Source organism: Danio aesculapii, chromosome 6, assembly GCF_903798145.1.
Source record: "Danio aesculapii chromosome 6, fDanAes4.1, whole genome shotgun sequence".
Taxonomy (NCBI): Eukaryota; Metazoa; Chordata; class Actinopteri; order Cypriniformes; family Danionidae; genus Danio; species Danio aesculapii.
Window position 1 is genome coordinate 20,351,488 of NC_079440.1, and position 22,854 is coordinate 20,374,341.

At 34.9% G+C, this 22,854-nt stretch overlaps 1 protein-coding gene across 2 annotated transcripts in view; it reads left to right on the plus strand.

Annotated features, from left to right (window-relative positions):
* The first annotated feature begins 1,124 nt into the window (after positions 1-1,124).
* The window catches only part of micall1a (MICAL-like 1a), a 33,225-nt gene continuing 11,495 nt past the window's right edge, over positions 1,125-22,854 (plus strand). Inside the window, exons 1-9 of one of the 2 annotated variants that reach the window (XM_056459752.1) lie at positions 1,125-1,681; positions 4,706-4,754; positions 8,423-8,564; positions 10,983-11,083; positions 13,091-13,215; positions 14,924-15,456; positions 15,774-15,831; positions 17,413-17,801; positions 19,011-19,369. In XM_056459752.1, the coding sequence (XP_056315727.1) occupies positions 1,539-1,681; positions 4,706-4,754; positions 8,423-8,564; positions 10,983-11,083; positions 13,091-13,215; positions 14,924-15,456; positions 15,774-15,831; positions 17,413-17,801; positions 19,011-19,369 (1,899 nt within the window). In that variant the 5' untranslated portion in view covers positions 1,125-1,538. The remainder of the gene's footprint in view (positions 1,682-4,705; positions 4,755-8,422; positions 8,565-10,982; positions 11,084-13,090; positions 13,216-14,923; positions 15,457-15,773; positions 15,832-17,412; positions 17,802-19,010; positions 19,370-22,854) is intronic. The other variant, XM_056459753.1, reaches the window with a different exon arrangement.

Genomic DNA, 22,854 nt, shown 5'->3' on the forward strand with positions numbered 1-22,854 from the left:
GCATTTCATTCCACTGTGGTGACCCCAGATTAATAAAGGGACTAAGCCGTAAAGAAAATGAATGAATGAATGAATGAATGAATGAATGAATGACGTTGATTTAAGATATTGGCTCAACGTTGGATTGTGGTCACTTCACAACACAACCTAAAATCAACCAAATATCAACGTCATTTCACGTTGTTATTGGACACCAAAATAACGTTGTCCTTAGACACTGGCTAGACATTGAATTTTGGTCACCTGACATCACAACCTAAATCTAACCTAATATTAACATCTTATGAAATTGTGCGCCTGCTGGGCAATAACTAAATGTACTACCTAATGTTACATTTACACATCCACAAATTACATGTAAATGCATCAGCTTTTTACAACATAATACTCACTACTCACTACTCTTGAGTACTTTTAAAAGAGCTACTTTTTTACGTATACTTTGAGGAAATCTACTTTCAGTTTAGCATTTTCTTATTTCACCAACATTCATGTAAACTATTAAATTATTTATCTACCCGCACTATTAATTATTTATATATTTATTTATGGAGGAATTTGGAGATTTTTATATATATTTAATTACTTTTTGCGTATTTATTTATTTATAGTTTTATTTCTGCAGGAATTTATTGCTTTATGTACTCATTTATTTATTTATTATATTTATTCATTTTTTGTTTTGCAGACTTTGTCCTCCATAATGGATCTTTGATAAAAACGTTTACATTAACTCCTACTTAAAATAAGAAAAAATATCTGGAAAATGTGAAAATAAAAACAATTTATTTTGAAGATGGAGTTCTTGCCATAACAGAAAATCTATACAAAATAATTCTAGTAAATATTTACAATAATCAGATTATTAATGTGTTTTTTGTGTTCAAGTCAAACTTGTTTTTAAAGTTTTATTATTTTTATAATAAGCTTTATTATATCATTACTGTTTGAAACAAGTGAAAAATAAGAAAAAATCGGAATTAAACATAAAAATGTGTTAGTAAAAACATCAAGTCCGACTAGGCAAAGAAAGAATAACAGTGGAAGGTTTGCTTCGCATTCAAATGGGACCCGACTTTTATTTTGAAGGTGGAATTCTTGCCATACGCTTCTGTACGGCAAATTCGTCAGTACGGTCAGTAGCGTAAAACGTTACGCCTAAAAGAATATAAAACTGTTAGGCCTACTTTATCCTAAGTTTTAATTGTTTATTTATTTAAAGTTTAACGGGCAAATCGGATTGTCATTGATGTATATTTTTGGAAGACTATTAGTCAAGTGTGTAACTGAAGTTGGAGTTTGATTCCGTTTGTTCGGGTTGATTTCTGTGGCTCAAATGCGGTCCGGGCAAATCTCTCCTGATCTTTGCTCACACTGCTTAACTTTACGTTGATCGAATGGGATCGTTGTGTTTTCAGACAGCGGGATCCAACTGTACTGGGCAGAGGCATGTGGAAATCGTGAACTTCTGGGTCTTCATGTGTATTTCAATATCAGATTCAGGATATACGTGTGGATTTTGTGATTGAATCTGGACCATGGGCTCTCTGAAAGCTTTGCAGGACTGGTGCAGGAACCAGTGCGAAAGTTACAAAAATGTGGACATTACAAACATGACTTCGTCCTTCAGAGATGGACTGGCCTTTTGTGCCATCATCCACAGACACCGACCAGATCTCATGTGAGCATCTTTGACATCTATAATTTCTTTTCATTTTCCATATGAAGAGTACATCCTCAGTGAATTGACATGATCTGAGCCAGAGCAGATTTAGCAGAAGGAAGTGTTGTTTCCTAACACGATTAATGGAAACGTTTAACAATAGCTTGTGTTATTGTGTTGTGCTATTGTTAGGTGTGACTTGAAATAAACAGGAAGTGACACACTGTCAGGTCCACATTAGACAAAAAAATGGCCAAAATAGATTTTTTTTTCATCATTATAAACCCCCATACGGTTCAAAACTATTTGTTTGTTTTTTTTCAGTTCTGTGAACCACATAGCGCATGCGAGAACAAGCAGCTTTTGTACATACAATGAAAGTCATTTGAGTTAAAAAGGAGATTTGGTAAATAATATTAAAATGGAACTAAAATACAGCAAGACAAAACACTGCTGATGTAAATAAATGTCTTGGTGAATTAATTGGGTGTAGCCTGTGCTAATGAAACCCTCATTATTGAAAATAATTTACAATGTAAACACACATTCATTCATTTTTAATCCTAGTGTTATTTTTATTATTATTAATCAAAGGTTTAATATTCTTTAGTTGGTATTGTCACATTTTAGTTAAACTCCAAGGCATCACAGAAAATTGATACAAAATAAAATGATAGTGAATATTTACAAGCATCACAATATTCAATGTATCCTTTGTGTCCCAGACATAAAGGTTTTTAAGGTTTTATTATTTTTATATTGTAGGTTTAAGGTTATCTTTATTCTGGTGTGATTTTAAATGCCAACAAATTTGCAGTTAAACAAGAACATCCCTCCTCTACATTATAAATTAATTTGAAATTAGACGCACATTTAGAGACAAGTGAGGAAAAGTTGGAAAGGAAAAGTGGAGATCCATGATGCGTCTGTTTTTATGGAAATATTTATGGAAATGTTATTACATGAGACAACATCTTATTTGCTGTGTAAGTGCCTCTTTTTGTCTAGCTACTGCGTCCTTTTTTAGTTTGGTTATACTTGCCATATTCTTGTTTATCACTTTGTGTTTGTGTTCTCATAGTGAAGTCACTGATTTAATCACCTGTTTTAGATTCCTTGGGCAGTCATTATTATCTGCTGAGTACATCACATGTTCACTTATGTAATGCCAGGATGGACATGCTGGGTCATGCTGGAGACCGTCACACTCAATCAGTCCTGAATGTCACTTTACTTTTAACTGTAATATATTATATATGTTTTGTATATATATATATATATATATATATATATATATATATATATATATATATATATATATATACACATATATACACACACACACACACACACACACACACACATATACATATACTGGATATTTATTTTCTTTTAGCGTAGTCCCTTTATTAATCTGAGGTCGCCACAGTGGAATGAACCGCCAACTTATCCAGCATATGTTTTACCCAGTGGATGCCCTTCCAGCTGCAACCCATCACTGGGAAACATCCATACACTTCTTCCCACACATACACTACGGACAATTTAGCTTACCCAATTCACCTATACCACATGTCTTTGGACTTGTGGGGGAAAATGAGATTTTATATATATATATATATATATATATATATATATATATATATATATATATATATATATATATATATATATATATATATATATATATATATATATACACACGCACGCACACACACACACACACACACACACACACAGTTGAAGTCATAATTATTAGCCCCTCTGACTTATGAGCCCCCCGTTTATTTATCCCCCAATTTCTGTTAGTGGAGAAAAGATTTTTTTTTCAACATTTTTCTAAACATAATAGAAACTGATTTATTTCATCTTTGCCATGATGACAGTAAATAATATTTTACTAGATAGTTTTCAAGACACTTCTATACAGCTTAAAGTGACATTTAACGGCTTAACTAGGTTAATTAGGTTAACTAGGCAGGTTAGGGTTATTAGGCAAGTTAATGTATAACGATGGTTTGTTCTGTAGACTATCGAAAAAAAAGTAGCTTAAAGGGGCAAATAATTTTGATTTTAAAATGGTTCATAAAAAATTAAAAACTGAAAAAAATATTATCAGTCTTACTGTGAAAATTTCCTTGCTCTGATAAACATCATTTGGGAAATATTTAAAAAAGAAAGAAAAAAATTCTAAGGGGGGCTAATAATTCTGACTTCAACTGTATATATATATTCCGCTGTGGCAACCTATGAAATAGAGATATATAAATATCTTAATAGGTAATCTTTAATCTTTAGTCATCTCACGCACACACACACTAATTCTGTATTTATCAAAATCAATTTAGAATACCAAAAACCAAACTTCATTCATTCATTTTCTTTTCGGCTTTATTAATTTTTAAATTTTCTAGTCCCTTTATTTATCTGGGGTCACCACAGCGGAATAAACCACCAAACTTAATAAATAATAAATAAAAAAATATATAAAAGAGGATGAATATACTAACACTACTAAAAGGTGCATTTGGTGTTCTGCCCTCTACTATTGTGCAGTGTAAATATAAGTTTCATTCCTTCAGCCAGAAACAAATTTATTTTTCCTCTTGATGTGAATGGACCATTCATTGCTATTTCTTTTCACTGTAGGCTGCTAAACTTCAAATGTTTGGGATTAGATGAATGGAAAGGCATTTAGCAAACAGACCAACATAACACTGTTCTCATACATCAGAGCAGACTGCTAAACACATCGCGTCTCATTTTTTAAAGCTTGCTAATTTTAGGTTGAACTATAGTGGTCTATGAATAGACAACAAATTAGAGGAGAACAAATGCAGCTCTTATATGAAACTTTAATGAATAGAAATGCACATCACGGCTATCACGGCTCTAGCTAGTTAGCTAGCTAGAGGATCTGAGTTACCGATTGGAGAGAATTAGCATCTGATCTCTTGTATATTTCATTACTGAGATTGTGATTCATGACTGGGCAGATCTGATATTGCTAAACATGAATTTCATTTCTTTCTTGTCCCCTAGAGATTTTGACTCCCTGTCAAAAGAAAATGTCTTTGAGAACAACCGTCTGGTGGGTATTACACAAACAGCTGACGTAATGTCAAGATATGACGCTGTTGATATATTTACCATCATGCTGAATTAGCTGTTAACAATTTTTACATTGTGTTCTTATTTTTGATGACTTTTTCAGTATGTTATAAAAAGAGGAAGTGGTTTCAGCAAAACACCTAAATGCACGTGTCAGTCATATGATTGTAATGTTCATTCATGTACAACAGAGCTTAAATAATCCTTTTAGTCAATTGTGGTTTTGAGTATGCAACAGTGCAATTATTATATTATGATATTTAGGTGCAGGTTTTTTGTACAGGTGGCTTTCTCATTCTCTTTAACATGTTGTGTCATCAAGGTTATTATAATTAATGAAAATGAACGAAAAAAACTAAAATTTAAAAACATTTTCGTTAACTGAAATAAAAATATAATAAAATAAAACTAATTGAAACCGTATTGTGTTCATACAAAACTGAAACTAACTAAAATTACAGCAAAAACATCCTTCATTTTGTCTTTGTAAATGTATTTAATACGTAATCTTATTGTATACCTTTTAAAAGTAAATCTATTTACTTCGTGCTGCCAGGTGCTTAATTGTTCGGCACCTCAGAGTCTGTAATCCTGCTGCCATTGGCCATATCGAGCCAGTTCTCCTTCAGTCATCTACGCTGTTGCTCCCGCGACAAAAACAACGAGGGCACATGACAGCAGCACAGTGACAGCATTAAACTCAGAGACTTAAAATTATTACTTTAACCCATTTGTGCTCAATAATAGGTCTTATTTCTGTATTAGTGATTGCAATCACGAACGAATCGTTCTTTTAACCGGATCTTCTAAGTAAACCAGTTGAACTAGTTCACCAAATCAAACTAATTCACTAAATCAAACTGAATCATTTGAAACGATTTGCGTCTCAGTAAGCACTCTTATCTACATACTGCTTACTACTTGCATGCTACTAACTGCTTACTACTTGCATGCCTAATTCCCCCTCTGACTCGAAACAAACTGAATAATATCCTGTTATTCAGTTATTAGAACAGTACACTGAGATCAGATTTGAGAAGAGGTGAACTGATAACACTGCACACGCATGATTCAGTGAACCGAACACAAACATTACATGACAACCTGCTGTGACTGAACTAAACTTGAACAACTCCATCACGGGTAAACCGAGGGCTTAAATGAGATAGTCTGGCAAAAAATAAAAGTTTATTTCACAACAGAAAATTGTAATGGAATTTAAATAAGTGAATCATGCTTCAGTTGGGTTGCAAAACTTAACTTTAAGAAATTTTTCAGATCATGGTGATGTTTTTATTGACAGAAATTATGATTGCTGACTACGTAATGTTGAGTCCTAACATGGGAGAATTGTCACAAAAGATCCTGTTCGCATTAAATATCTGAACTTCCCACCTCAGAAGCAATCTTTCACACATATTTTACCTAAGGCTGCTATTTTGTGGGCTATTATATTTGAGTTTGAGGATGGGCAGATGGTAGTGGTAGATGATAGTGGTCATGTGTCCTCTGAATACATGTTTCAAAAATGTGTGGTTGAGTATTTATTATACAATATTTATTCTGATGATTTTGAATCTTGCACCTAACAACTATCCTTATTTGTAGACTAAGCTAAGCAATTTCAAATTATAGAAACTAATAAAAACTAGTAAATTTGTAGTAAATCAAAAGTAATTGAATTTGAAAACAAAAAGTCAAAACGAAATAAAATCTAAAACGAATGAAATATCCAAAACTATTATAACCTTTTTGTGTATATTTCAATATGTAAATATAATTACGTATTAACCGTTAAGTGTAGAATGTGTGATAGGGCTACACTGTTAATGTTGATTACCAATAATGAAGTTAAATAATATAAGCAATGTATCAGAGACCCTTCCTGTTTATGTATCTAATTGGGCAGTTAAAATTTTTAACTTGGGCCAAATCACCATACTAGTAGATCTGTCTCTGTGGGAAAGCAGCGTAATTAATATAAGTGAGATCCGATACGATGACTCACAACAGATAACTGTTGCGGCGGGAGGGGGGGGTTTAAAGTCCCTGGCATCTGGCTGAGATCAAGACCTTTTATTACGTTTGGCTAGCTAAAGCGATCTACTCCCAGAAGGGGGTAGAAATCAGGGGCCGTGCGATTTACTTCCAGAAGGAAGTTGTAATTGGGGGGCACGTAATTAGAGCTGTAAAGCCTAACCTTTCGATTTTAGGTGAAAAATCGATTCTGTTGGAGATATTCAATAGATGAATAGTGACTGAAAAAGTCCACAGAGAGAGAGAGGGGGGGGGGGGGGGGGGTGGGGGGGGGGGGGGTGATCACCAGAATGGAAAAGTCCCGGAGTAAAATGAGAAAATATGATACACCGGGGTTTTTGGAATATGGAAAAACTGTCTACGCTGTTTTCATCTGTTTTTATTTTATTTGTTTCTATTTTATTTATACTTGTCTCTTTTATTGCTGTTTATGTAAAGCACTTTAAATTGCCACTGTGTATAAAATGTGCTATAGAAATAAACTTTCCTTGCCTTAACAAATTAAAATGTTTAACTCAACAGTGAAACATCAAAACATAGCTTAAAGATTTTATATAGTTAATCAAATGAACTTAAACGATTAAAAAATGCAACAAATATTAATTTATTTTAACTACAAAACCCAATTTAAAATAATTTCAGTATTAGTTTTGCTTAAGTAAGCAGACTAGTTTGATCATGTATAAAAATCATTATAACTATATTTTATAAATATTATTATAACTATAAGCCTACATGCTAACAATCAAAACAAAATTTCATCATATCACAGGTGATTGCCTTCTGACATAGTGCACCTGAAAAGACATTAATGACACTCCTTATAGAGTGTGAGAAGCAAACAGTTCTTTAGGATCTATATAATTTGTAAAATAAAGCTTGAAGGTTAAGGAAACAGCATGAGAGGAAGTTGCCGCGGCACTTGGTGCAGATGAAAAGTAAAAATAAAAAGTATATTTATATAGATAGATAGGTAACTAGATAGAATAGACAGAGATAGGTTGATGTGCAACAGTCGCCAATCCGCCGTGCACTGCAGACGCAGTTCATGTGAAAGGCAAACATCTGCGCGCTGCTTCTGTTCACCATACGTACTGCGCAAAATAGTTTGTGATTGGCTCAGCCCAATGTCAATAAAGACAAACAACAATGGGCTGCAGATTATGTGACATGGGCCGGTCTGTCTGAAAAAAAAAACATCTTGTATTCAGAACGTCACAGATCACAGCATCGTCAATTAATTAGGCAGAAAAAAAATGACAGCATGCTAAGCGTTTTATGGGCCAATCAGATTATAAGAAGATGATCAGCACAGCCCAAAAAGTATGTCAGCCCAGCCGGAAACTGCCTGGTCTGCCAGATGGCCAGTCCGCCCTTGATCACATGACTGTTATTATTGAAGAAAAATATGGCAATATATTATTGATGTTGATCACTTCAAAGGCTACAGATGTTCCAAATACTGCTGAAACAAATGTTAAGTACTGGCTTTATTATTTGCGTGTTTAATGTTACTATGAAACCCATAATAATGTTTGTATATGTATGTAAATTCTGTTTTTGACTGGTTAAGCTGTGCTTTTATGTGACCTCTCTCTTTTCATTTCAAAGGCATTTGAGGTTGCGGAGAGAGAGCTGGGGATTCCAGCCCTGCTGGATGCAGAAGATATGGTGTCCATGAGTGTGCCTGACAGATTGAGCATCATTACCTATGTGTCTCAGTATTATAACTTCTTCACCAACAAATCTCATAGTGAGTACTGAAAATAGCAGAAACTTATATTTGTCAATATTTTATTTACACACACTTGCATATGGGCTCCAACAGAGCAGTGAATGTCCAAGTGATTTGTGCATATTTTCAGCATATTTTTTAGTTGTTGTCTATGAAAGTGATCTGCTTTTTCGAACACAGTAGCGTGACCAAATGCTGAGCACTCTGCCTTTTTAAAATGTGTGGACAACTCGAAAAGCACTCACAGCTGAGCATTTTTGGAAGAGAGCTGTTTTTTTCAGCTGCAACAAAGCTTTGGTGGACACTTCTCCTGTTAGGGCCTTTATTAGAGCCATAAAAAAACCTATTGCTTTTACTGAGAAAAGTTTGCTTTTATTGTCATGAGGTTATTTGCTGGTATACAGATTTGTCATCATGAAGTGATATTTTGCTGTATGGTTATATACAGCTATTATAATGTTATATTACATTACAATAAAAATTACATTAGCACCATTTAGTCGTTACTGATAACTTAACCTGACCTCTAAATCTAACCACTTCTCACCAATTTTAAACAAGTAACAGGGAGATAAATGTATTTTCACAGTAATTAATCTAAAATTATAAATATTCAAAGTCTTCTAAGGGCAAACTCTTCTCTTAACACAAGGAAAAATATAGATCATTGTCCCGATCTGACTGCAACCATCTTCATTCTGCATGCATCCAAATAGAAGAATTGTCATCTGAAAATGTGTTATCAAAAATGAAATTCAAAACTGAAAGAAATTCAAATGTAAAATTTGTTTATTAAATCCAGAATTAGTCTGAATTGAATGTGACTATGAAAACATTATTAATGTTGTGAAATTACGGGACTTTTCCAAGAGAAAAAACTAAATGGGAGGGTGGCGGCAGATGGGTCTGAAATACGGGAGACTCCTGGGAAAAACGGGAGTGTTGGCAGGTATGGTTTATGTATGCATATTAGTAATTCAAACATGTTCAGCACATCCAGTTTGTAGTCCTATTCACATACAGTTAATTTTATGAGCTAATCCATTGTTTGATTTGATTCTACTTCATTGGGGCATATTTTAGTTACAAATTGTTTACATCTACTTCTGTAGGCTTGTAGATTTTGCTTACAAATAAAACATATTCCTGGTACCTTACAAGATTATTAATTTACAAATATTCAGTGCATTTTGCAGCACATTTGAGTATGCAAAGAATGCATGTGATGTTGCAGAGTGATGACACTGCAAGTGTTATTGAGGTATTGTCACATTATTTCATTTAAGCAGTTTCTTACAACCACAAAAAAGTAAAAAGGAGACCTTAAGATGAAAAGGCACAACAAAGAGATTGAAGCCGCCAGGGCAATTAAAAATTAAAAGCCCTAGATAATAAGTCCATTCTAAATTTTTACAATTTTGTAACGCACATTGAGATTAAATGTTTGGATATATGATTTCAGTTGTTAAAATGTAGTATTCTCCACCCACAGTGTTTGTTGGTCAATCTGAATGCATTGAATAGGAAAGATATAATTGGAACCATGCCTTGAACTCAGTTGCAGTTTTTTTATATTCATGGATTATTTTGATTGTGTATAATTGTTTAGCGTGGTGTAATTGGAACTGGTTTAGAACGTGCCAGCCATTGGGTGGTGCAAGTAAACAAACCAGCTTTGCTGTTTGCTCATCATCTAATATGTATTGTTAAACAGGACAGATTAATCCTCTTTATTTTTTTTAGTCAAAGTGTATGAACTAGTGCATTTTTAATTTAAATTTGTACTGCCTTAGTAGTATACCTTCGTGTGTGTAATTGACAGAATGTCACCTATTACTGTCAGTACAGCTCAATTTGTACAGTTCTTCAATTCGTACATTTAGGCTCAGTCTACTGCTGATCCAAATAATCGAGGTGCTCAGAAGAATCTTGAACGCCTTAATTAGTTGCATCAGCTTTGTTTGATTAGGGTTGGAGCAAAACTGTGCAGAGCTGCGGCCCTTTAGGAATTGGCTTTGACACCTATGGTCTATAATCCGGATTTATCCGAAAACTGAATTTTTGCTTCCACGTTTTCCTTTTATTTCTTGTTCATACTAAAAATGATATAGAGAAACCAGTCATTGTAAAGTTCTCATGTTATTTTCACTTTAATAGCAAAAATTCCACTACTTGGTGGTGCATGCATATTGTGCTCAATTGTCATTTCTTGTAAGGTGTAAAACAAACTTGGGATCATGTTTTTACATTTTCTGTCTCTTTTGCCTCAATGTAAAAGGACAATTGTGCATTTATCTTTAACACAGATGAAAGTGAATATCAAATAGCTGGCACATTCAGTTATAAACATTTATGTTTGTAGAATAATAGGCCAAAATGTAAACAGAAATGTGTTCCACCATGATGCTGAATAACTTGTTTTTATCTTTCATTTAGCTGTCTCCAAATGCATAAAGAGCCCTAGCGGTCCTGGCCATATCAGACCAGCCATAAAGAGACCATTGGCTCCTCCAGAGGACCGTGATGCTCAGACTGAAGTAAGGAAGACAGTACTGTTTAAACCTGACCTTTGTTGGTGCCAATAGCCTAGTGGTAAAGTGTGCCGACATATGGCGCTGAGGTGCTCAAGGTGACCCAAGTTCGATTCCTGGCTTGAGGTTCTTTGCCAATCCCACCTCTCCCTCTCTGCGCCCCATGTATTCCTGCCTTATCTGTACTGTCCTATACAATAAAGGTGAAAAAAACTAAAATATATATGAAAAAAACAACAACAAAAAAATCTGACCTTTTATTGTTCTGTTGTTTTTTAAATATGACTCTCTGGGTAGAAGTAATTTGTGAGGACTTTGTGTCTGCCTTTTCCGTGATCATTTGTGGGGTATTACAGGGCTCAGTCCTCTTCTTTTCTCTCTTTATTTGCTCCCCCTTGGTTCAATAATCTAGAAGTATGGCTTGTCATTTCATTGTTATTTGGATGATAGCTAGATTTCTATAGAACTCAGTAAGGTTGAGACAGTCATACATACTTTTAATGAAGAAACAATGGTCTTTGGCTGGTTGATTTGGGTATTTTGACTTAGCACATCAAGCAAACAATAACTATCCTAGAGGTGAAAAATCAGATCAGTGCAGAGAAGTTTTTTTTTTCTAACTGAGGCAACTGGCCAAAATAAAGCCATTTCTTCCAATGCAAACTCTTCAAAAATATTTCATGCCTTTGTTACCACTTGACTTGAATACTGTAATTCACTGTATGTGGGGTCTTCTGCCACTGATCTGCAGATGTTGCAAAATGCTGCAGTTGGTCTTTTAACTGGTACACATAAATATGAGCATGTTCCCCCATTGCTCCATCCTCACCTCACTTGCTGTCTGTACATTTCAGGATCCCATTCAAAGTTCCTTGTTTTCAAATTTCTAAATGATCTTGCTCTAACTTACATTTCTGAACTGCTGCACTCTTCCATATCAACTCTTCTCTCTGATTAGCTGATCAGTTGCTCCTGAATGTGCCCAAAGCCTAAGCTTAGAGGGGACCATGCCTTTACTGTAGCAGCTCCTAATGCATTGTCTCTCATTATTAGACATGTTTATTTGTTGTTTGTATTTAAAAATCTTAACTTCTTTTCTGCTTGGCTTTTGACACCTAATAAGATTTTGCTTGTTTATTTGAATGGATTTATGGTTTCTTAAAACAACTTTAATTGTATGTGTGTCTTGTTTGAGTTTTAGGTCTTATGTACAGCACTTTTGTGTTTTTAAAGTGTTTTATTATTATTGATTTATTAATTGATTAATAAATATTTGTAATTTCTGACATCACTTAAGTTTTTACTAATGTCAAATAGATGATGATTAAATAGTGATGTATACATATTTAAACATTACACAGTATTGAAGGGGGCATATGACTTTGTTAAAGAATAATATTTGGTTTATTTGGTGGAACGCAACGTGTTTGCATGGTTTAAAGTAAAAAAAAAAAACACATTCTTTTTCACATACCATATTTTGATTATCTGAATACCTCAAGGGTGTGACAGAAATATTGCTACCTTATCTAGAAAATACAGATGATGAAGTTATCAACTTTCCTAGCATAACTAGAGCAAGTAGTTTGGCTTTTACTTTGTAGTGCACAGCATCTCTATGACTTGAGGATGCCAACAAAGCTACAGTAAATTATGCCACTTTTCTTTGAAAATACATTTGTTTGGTGTGTTAACTGTGTTCTCACACACTGATGCAGATTTATGGGGCGTGCTTGAATAAGATGTTTTATGAAGGTGAACAAGACTTGGCTTTTAAAAATAATATTTAATTATTTTCAGTATTTAAGTCTTTAATGGAACATATATATGCACAAACAGCTTTTAATACTTCGAAAATTAAAGAAAACATGAAATTGTGTCATATGACCCCTTTAACAGAGTAGATCAAATTTGCAATATATTCCAAAACAGACATAAGTGAATATTAACATACTTTCTCCAACTTTTTCCTGTCTACTTTCCATCCTCATCCTGGTTCTTGGCGCTACATAGTCGGGTGCAGATATCCAACCAAAACGCAGTACTTTGAGCAGCACCTGTTCAGTCTGTGGAAAACATGTTCATCTGGTTCAGAGGATCCTCGTTGATGGCAAACTTTACCATCGGAACTGCTTCAGGTGAGCAGTTGACTTTCATAGCATAATATCTGCATTAGTGGTAAATGTCCTCTTGTTTAACCACCATGACTTGAGGTTACCAGTACAATTTCAGTTTCATCAAAGTGCCACCTAGTGTTCTGGAGTTTTAAATATTACTTCTTATTACCTCTTATTGCTTATTACTTCTTTATGTTATGGCCAAAACTGCAGAAAACGGCATTCTAATCTATAAAAAACAAAATTGACAGGAGAATGTGCGCAGTTGTAAGTAAACTCTTCAGTGAACATGTTTACTTTTCATATTGACTTAATTGAACCTCTTTAGATCATCATATAATCGTTAATAAATAAACTAAAATTCATTCTGGCACACGCTTACTTTAAGGAAGGTGTCTACGCAATGTTTTATAAATGAGATCCCTGGGGCTTTTAGATTTGTAGCTGCATACAGAGCATCATGTTTAACGCAATTTTCTCATGTCAGACATTTTTGTAATTTTGCAAAAAGCAGTTTTGATTAAATGTATATAAATGATAATTTTTGAAAATGATCAATTATCAAATTTGATTGATTTCTTGTGCAATGCTGAGAACATGGATACCAATTATGCTGGAATTTGCCAAAATGGCCATCTTCCATTTTAAATCGGTTGAAAACGTACCATTTCAAAACCCTCCTATAACGTTAACCCTCCCATAATGTTATAAAGTCTGATTGTCACAGATTTTGAATTCAAATCAAAACCACATTTATAATATCAACAAATTTGACTGAAAGATGCCAAACTGTATTTGAGACACTATATATGCAAAGTTTTGACACCAAACTTTGCTTGTCATCAGCTACATTTTCATCCACCTATTTTTATGCCATTTTGGATATGCGCATAAAAAATGTGTTGCATACATTTTGAAAATGCTCATAGGATAAACTTTTTATTCGAAAACATGCACATAAACTACGATGGAAACACTTTTATCGAACTAATTCCAGTATACGCATTAAAAAAGGTCATGTGATTTTGTTATGAGATCATGTGAAAATGTGTGTGTATGGACAAACCAGCAGGCTGAGCACACTGTAACATAACACATCGCACACTGTAAACATCTGAAATGTTGTTTTGGTTATTCTAAAACCCTTAACCATTTCAGTATTAGTGTTATTATATTATTAATGACCTCCAGAACTGTCAACGGCGTCTCACGCCTTCAAACTTCACCACATGTTCATTGCGTGTCTGCATTTGTCTTCTGAGGCGCGAGTCATTTCTTGAATAAAGAAAAGATTCACGCAGCTTCTCCTTCTTCAGTAAATTCAGTTTTTACTGTTGATATTTGGCGCCAGTTAATTAATGGAAACGCTGCTTTATTCGCATGACTTTTATGCAATATGCATATAAAGTTAATTAGCAGTTTTAGATGGAAACAGCTATTTGCACATGAATTTACTGGGTAACAGAACCAAAAAGCACATTTTTAAAGCAATTATGCCACATCAAACAAAGTAATTTTATTTATGAATTTTCATCCATTTTGCTTAAAATCACCTACCAAATATTTCTTTTTGGTCTTACTACCATGCTACCATGCTTGCTCATCATTTTGCTTCTGTAGTGTTCGGCCCCTTAATTGCAGCATGCAGTTGTATCACTTGTTATTATTTAAAGCTTATAGTTTCGAAAATAACCATCATTATTGCCTGTGCTCTAATTACTGTTTTCAGATGTAGGGAATGCAGCAGAACTTTACTGCCAGGCTCTTACAAGTTCACAGAGGATCCTGGAGCATTGGTTTGCACACACCACTTCCCCAGGTCAGCCTCCACCAATCAGAATGGACATTCAGATATGAGTAATCGACTAGCCAAATTAACCACAGCAAGCGCAGAAGATCCACGCTGTGGGAATATTTCTGAGATCTCTATACAGAGAGACGAAGAGAAAACAAGTGAACTAGAAGAAAGGTTAAGAAAGCAGACAGATAGCAATTCAAAGGTGGAGACGGAGGATGGAGCAGCTTCGAGTCCACCAAATCCTTTTGATGAATCTGAAGAGGAGGATCGGGATATTCAGCGAGAAGACCACAAGCCAGCTGCTGATCTGGCCAATGGCGATGCCCTATCAACCTTAGTAAAGAGTACTACAGCAGAGGGTCGACCGGTACCAGCTCCTAGACGGGTTTTGGAGCCCAGTTCTGCTCCTCGCCCTGTCCCAAGGCTACGCAGATCTAGAATCTCTAAAAGCATTACTGTAAATGGTGAGCAGTGACACTGATTTGTCTGTGTTCATAACAATGTCTGTCATTAAACTGGCCACTCTCTTGCATGTGTTTACATCACGGGTGTCCAAACTCGGTCCTGGAGGGCCGGTGTCCTGCAAAGTTTAGTTCCAACTCCTTTCAGACACACCTGGGCTAGCTAATCAAGCTCTTACAAGGCTTTCTAGAAACATCTTGCAGGTGTGTTGAGGCAAGTTGGAGCTAAAATCTGCAGGACACCGGCACTCCAAGACCGAGTTTGGACACCCCCTGGTTTAAATGTTATAAATATTTTCAAATGTTAATTGTGGCTCTAGGAGATCCGGATACTCCTCAAGTTCCTGTTCCAAAAGAAAGATTGCACTCTCCTGCTCGGTAAGAAACTTGATGACATTTTATTATGTACATTGTTTTTATGTATGTTTTATGTTTATGTTTGTTATGCTAATGGTCAAACGTTTGTAACGAAAATGTTTGGGTTTCTGTTTTTGAAACATGTCCCTTATGCTCACCAAAACTGAGTTTATTGATCAAAATTAACTGCAATTACTGCAATTAAACAATGCTTTTATATATCTGTATGCAATTGTAATATAATTTTATGTCTGTGATGGCATCTGTTGTCACGTGATCTTTTATTACTGGTTTAAAAATGCTATTTTGGTGCTCTGTTTTTACTAATACTTAATTATTAATAATGGTTCTTAACAATATCAGCATTGAGATTTTTTGGCTGCTTTTTTTCAAAATGGAGAGTTTAAAAAGTTCAACAATAAGAAATTTATCTTGTTTATTACCCATCACATGCTGTTTCAATCCAAATTGAGATATTTTAGATTAAATTTGAGAGCTTCCTCATCCTCCATAGACAGCAATACTCCAGAGACATTCAAAGTTCAGAAAAGGACCAAAAAGCATAATCAACACATGATCAACTGCTATCATACGAATCTTAAAAAACACTTGTGTGGCCAAAAAACTGAAAATATGACTCTGTTTGCCATGTCAGACCATAAGGATGTGTGTTGAGATGTAAGGGCAGCAAAATGTATTGCCCTTAGAGTCAACAGCACAACATGCAAGAATTGTATTGCGTGTAGTAGATGCACACCCTGATCTGATACTGGACAAAATTGTTGTGCAGTTGTTATTTTTTGCCACACAAAAGTGTTCTTGGAGTTTCATATGATCATAGATGAATAACAGAAGTCATATGTAATGTTTTGACTGTTTAGAAGCTTTTGTTTTCGCTTCCTTTTCTGGACTTTGAATTTCTCAAGACCATAACTGTCTATGAAGGATTAGAAAGCTCTCAGATTTCATCTAAAATATCTTAAGTTGTGTTTCAAGGATGAACAAAGGTCATTGGGGTTGAAATGACATGAGGGTAATTATTAACAGAATTCTTATTTTTGGGTAACTACTCCTTTATTTTGTCCTGGATGAAAAATAATTAATTATTAGTCTCTTTAAGCTATATATTTTTTCAATAGTCTACAGAACAAGCCATCGTTATACAATAACTTGCCTAATTACACTAACCTGCTTAGTTAACCTAATTAACCTAGTTGAGCCCTTAAATGTCACTTTAAGCTGCAAATATATGCGTATATATATATATATATATATATATATATATATATATATATATATATATATATATATATATATATATATATATATATATATATATATATATATATATATATTTATATATTTATTTATATATATATATATATTTATATATATATATATATATATATATATATATAAATATATATATATATATATATATATATATATATAAAAATATATATATATATATATATATATATATAAATATATATATATATATATATATATATATATATAAATATATATATATAAATATATATATATATATATATAAATATATATATATCTAGTAATTTAAATCTATTCCTTTCCTGACTTTAGCAAAGCTGGTGAGACTCCTAAACCAAAGGATCCGCCCTGGCTGGCTCTCGTCCAGTCAGAAACTAAGAGGAAACCAGCACCTCGCCCACCCACAGGCACAGCTGTGCCTCCCAGTACTGGTGCATCTCCTTCTCAAAAAGAGGAGACATCAAGACCATCCACTCCACCAAATCCATTTGAAAATGAGGAGGAAGAGGAGGAGCCAGAATTTGGCCCTGAAGATGCCCCTGGTCCTGTAGTGGCTAGTCATCCTTGGTATGGGATCACTCAGTCTACTGAGGTCCCAGGTGGGGATGCAGGAAAACAAAGTCCTGCCCGATCTGAAAGTCCCATAAGTGTCCGAAGAAAGAAGCGTCCAGCACCCAAAGCTCCAAATTCTTCTACATCAGGTTAGTTGCTGCAATGTCTGAAGTCATTCAATTTGATGTAACTCTCTAACATAAAATGATGACACTTTGACTAGCTTAGTTTTAGTTATTTTTATTTACTTTTGGCACTAGTCAGTCCGTACTATTTTGCTGCTGGCTACAGACTTTGAGACTGATGTATATCTGCTCTAATACAACTGAAGGGCCATATGTAATGGAATCTGTTCAGCACTTATAAGTTTTAGCAGTGGTTCTCAAACTGTTTGGACTCAAGTGTAGCCTGTTAATCACCATTTGTCAATTAATCAGGTGAATCCAGCATGTCTGAGTAAGAAGATGAACTGCTGGAGATCGCAAATGATGGCGGTCATTCAAATATCCTGTCTTTTCTATTCACAAGTTCATTTTTTCCATGGAGGTCGGGCTTGTGCGCACAGATTGGGCGCAATGCGCTATCAGGCGCTCCCAGTTGAAAACATTTTCAGAATGCTGCGAGCATTGTTTGTCAGCTTGTCATCCTCTGAGAAAACGGTTGATGACCTACCAATCTACATATACCCACCCCCTGGGCTGCAATAAAATTTTTAAGCGTTGACCAGTCCGCAGTGATAAAAAGGTTGGGAACCACTGGTTTACAGTAGTCACACAAGATAGAAATATACTTTATATACTTGCATACTTATTTTTTAACTGGAATTTATTGGAGGTTAAATTAACATACTGGTAACACAAAAATTGAGGTTGAATTTAACATTAGTTATCTTTACTAGTATATATGAATAAACTATGAACAATACATCTACATAATTTAGTAATCTTTATCTTCAACTTACTAATACATTTTTGGATCACAATGTGTCTGTTAACACATGCTCCGAACTACCCTGAACGAACAATGAATTAAAATAGTTTCTAATTAGTTCAACCTCAAATGAAAATTTACTCACCCTCAAGTTTTTCCAAACCTTTATGAATTCTTTATACTAAGTAATATATTTTGAGGAAAGCTGAAAACCTGTATCCATTGACTTCTATAATAGAAAAAACAATTATTATAGAAGTCAGTGGTTACAGGTTTTCAATTTGTATCAAACGAGTTTGGAACAATTGAAAGGTGAGTAAATTATGGCATAATTTAAATTTTTGGCTTAACTATTAAACATCAACTCACATGTGTGTTTTCTGTATTTGTGTATTTTTCTGCGTTATCTCTTTCCTGCTGTTCTTTAGCTTTTCCTTCATCTCAGACTTCTTCTCCTGCTTCTTCTCTAGCTCTGAGCACAGAGAGTCTTTCCTCCTCTTCCTCAGACTACAGTGCAATCCCCCAGAAAGCTGCTGCTAATGAACAGGACCACTTGTTCACCAAGAGTGTGTCTGAACCATCGATTAACACTCCAGCCTCTGCTTTGTCTCAAAAAGCTGAGCTTCAGCCTCGCTGTTCTCCAAACCTGTCTCCTCCACCACCACCACCGACCAATACCAGCTCAGCACCTGCAACCCCACAAACCAATCGCAGTGCGAGACCACCCAGCCTTTCTGCAGGCCTTAAAATTACACCCACTTCACAGACACCTGGAACTCCGGGCAAGGTGAGCATTTTTTTAAAGGGCACCTATGGTGAAAAATCTACTTTTCAAGCTGTTTGGACAGACATATGTGTAGGTATAGTGTTTAGACCGTCATATTGGGGTGATATAAACACACCCAGTCCTTTTTTTTTAATTTAACAACATAAAAACTGTGGACAAATTGGAGCGGTTTTCAGACCGACCGCAACTTGACGTAGGAGCACGCTCCCCCCACCAATGAATTGATTAATAGCTGCGTATTAACATGTCCCGGTAGTCACGTGTATAATCATATCTACAAGACAGGATGTGCGCAAAGCAACCTGGAATAAAAGGTGTGTTCAGTTTGCTAGGATCATCAATCATCATCATATGCAATCAAGAGTAAGTTTTACAAGTTTAAAATTTTTCAAAACATGTGTGTAATGAATTACAGCGATTTACTTCAGCTTTACTTCATCACCACAGCCCCGTGTCAGAACAATTTTAAAAGAAGACGCTTCAATCCCGGTTTGTGGATGTTAAATCAGGGTTATTTTGTACATTAACATAACGGATATCCATATAGCAGTGGATATTAACCGGTATCCTGTCACATTTGCGTGCAAAAAGACTGCAAAGCTAAACACGCGCTGTGTGTGCGCGTGTGTGTGCGCGTGTGTGCACGCGTGTTTGTGTGCGCGTGTGTGTGTGTGTATTTGTGTGTGTATCTGTGTGTGTGCGCGCATGTGAACTTTGTAACGACATTGTGTTCGACTCATCGTTGCAACTCAACAAATGCATAAAATACTCATTGGTTAAGTTCTTACTGTAGTATTTTTCACAAACGCTACGTGAGATCTGTTTCCTTTACATCTGTCTGTTGTCTGAATCAGCCGAGGGAGGAGATTAAGGCACGCAGACAGGCACGTAGAAACGGTAGGCGGGGAGGATTAGCCTTAAAAACGCAGTACAACAAAACCACCACCTGGTGCAAAAAGGTATAAAAGAGAAATTTATAAAAAGTATAATAAAAAAATCTGATGGGTGTTTTGAGCTGAAACTTTACAGACACATTCTGGAGACACAAAAGACTCATATTAAATCTGAAAAAGGGGTAACCTAGGTGCCCTTTTAAAGGTTTTAAAAACCATGAAGATTTTGTTCCCTATATAAATGAGGTGTTTTTTTTGGGCTGTCAGTTGATCCAAATGTTTGATCTAGTTACATAATGTAGTGATGATTTAATTAATATGTTCACAAATTAATCACAAAATGACACTGTAAAGAAAATTTGGTAAATGCTATAAGCATCGAGTGGGCAGCAATTTAATCAGAAATTGAAATGAAATTGATATTTAGATCAATTTAGAGACAAATTATTGCGGCTCCAAAACTTAACTTCAACAAAAAAAATTCCTACAGGTTTAAAATGACACAAAGATTAGTGAATTATGGCATGATTTGTATTTTCTGGAGAACTATATCTCTGATAGAAGTTAATATGAAAATGTAAAATTATTGTGTTTAAAGATCCCCTATTTTGCATTATAAAAGTATCATATTTTGGTTTTGGGGTCTCCAACAACAGGCTTATATGCATGCAAGGTCAAAAAACACTTTCATTGTCTTATAATATGCATTTATTTTTACCTAATTATCCCAGTGACTCCCATATGAATCGTTCAGCAATTCATTTGTTCCCAAACCCCTCCTTAGTGCGAAGCTAATCTGCGCTGATTAGTCAGATGACCTAGTCTGTCGTGATTGGCCGACTGCATTTAGCACGAGACAGAGAGAAACGCCCAACACTGCTATAAAGTAGCAGAGTATGTGAGAGCCCAATGCAAGAATGCAACAAAGCAATGCAGTTAAACACCAGCATATTACTCTACTCTTAAACCTAACCCCAATTAATAACGACACACATTCATTATTAATCCACACAGTGTCAAAAGTTGAAGTATTTTGAAAATTGACCATGCTGCATGCGTGTAGGAACAGCTGCTGGTGGCCATTGCAAAGGCAAACGGCAGAGGATCGTGAGCTCAGAAATGCATTTACATCAGTAAAGGAAGAAGCACGCATAGCGTTTGAACGTGGTTTTGAACGCAATATGTGAACAGCCCCATAAAAATAAACCTGAGAGATACAGTACAAGCACTGATCTATAATAGAAAGCCACGCAGAACGATTACAAGTTACAACACACAATTAAATGCATATTTTGCAAACTACACAAAACAAGGCAACAATTTTAATTACACTTACATGTTATGATTTGGAGGAAGAAGAAACTGGTCCATGTGAACTGTAACAGTTACTGACAAAGACCCTGTCAAAGTCTGACAAAGTCCCTTACATAATAGTCTCTGCTGCTCCTTCAATAGTAAACGACCGGCGAATCCTGCATTGCAGCGTAGGTTATTGTAGCTAAAATCAGAAAAATGACAGGAGCAAACACAGCACTAGGTTGGCTATACAGTGGTGTTGTTGTGAAAATGATCTTTAACCCTTTATTCCCCGTAGCAAAATCTCCATCTGTCAATGATCGTCATCTTCATGTCATGATCAGTCCTGTGATTCCCCCACGCTCTGCTAGTGTCTGAAGGGAAAGCGCGTTCATGTTTTTATCTTGACACGCTCATGCAAAAGATCCGAACCCAACAAGATTAACTTATTCGACTCTGAGTCAGCTATTTCTATAAAGAATCAATTGTTTTCAACACGGTGCACTTTCAGATTTAAACCTCAGCTGGAAGTTTTCATTCACTTAGTGCTGTTACACACTGCATGGAAGCTCATTTTCAAAAACCCATAATAGGGGCTCTTTAATAAAATAACTCCGTTAATTATAAAACTAAATTGTCTACCAAGTCACTGATTATTTGTTCATGTGATTTGTTCAAATGAATGATTTATTGATTCATTCAGAAAAAAACATTAATGTGTATTGATTAATGCACAGCAGTTTTGCAGGTAATATTTTTTCATTGGCATAGAAGGTGAAAAAAAACAGGCAGTATTTTGTCAAACTTTTTATTTACTGAACTGAAATTGTAAAAAAACATTTGTACTATTCAGAACAAACACAACCATCAGGGTGATATTCAACTCCTTGCTCCTGTCACTTAACTATCATATACAAATTTTAGACAACTTATATGGGACAAGTTTGTTCCAGTATCATGAACTTTATAAATTCATTCTATAGGTTTTGTCTCTGAGTTGTTCTTATTCCTAATGTTGGTCACCAGACAGCTGTATGAAATGTAATGTGACTCACTAATTAGGCATGAACAATTATTACACAATTCTGAGTAGACGCTAAATAGTAAAACATGCAATTTACTAAAGATTCTATAAACACTACTATAGACTTTTATCGCAGTATTTCTGTGATAATTAGATGTAATACAGAAACTACTATACTAACAATACTACATCAATCTATACTATATCAGTCTATTGTAATCCTACAGTTAATTTTGAAGCTGTACTGTAGTACTTGTCTAATGAATATTTGG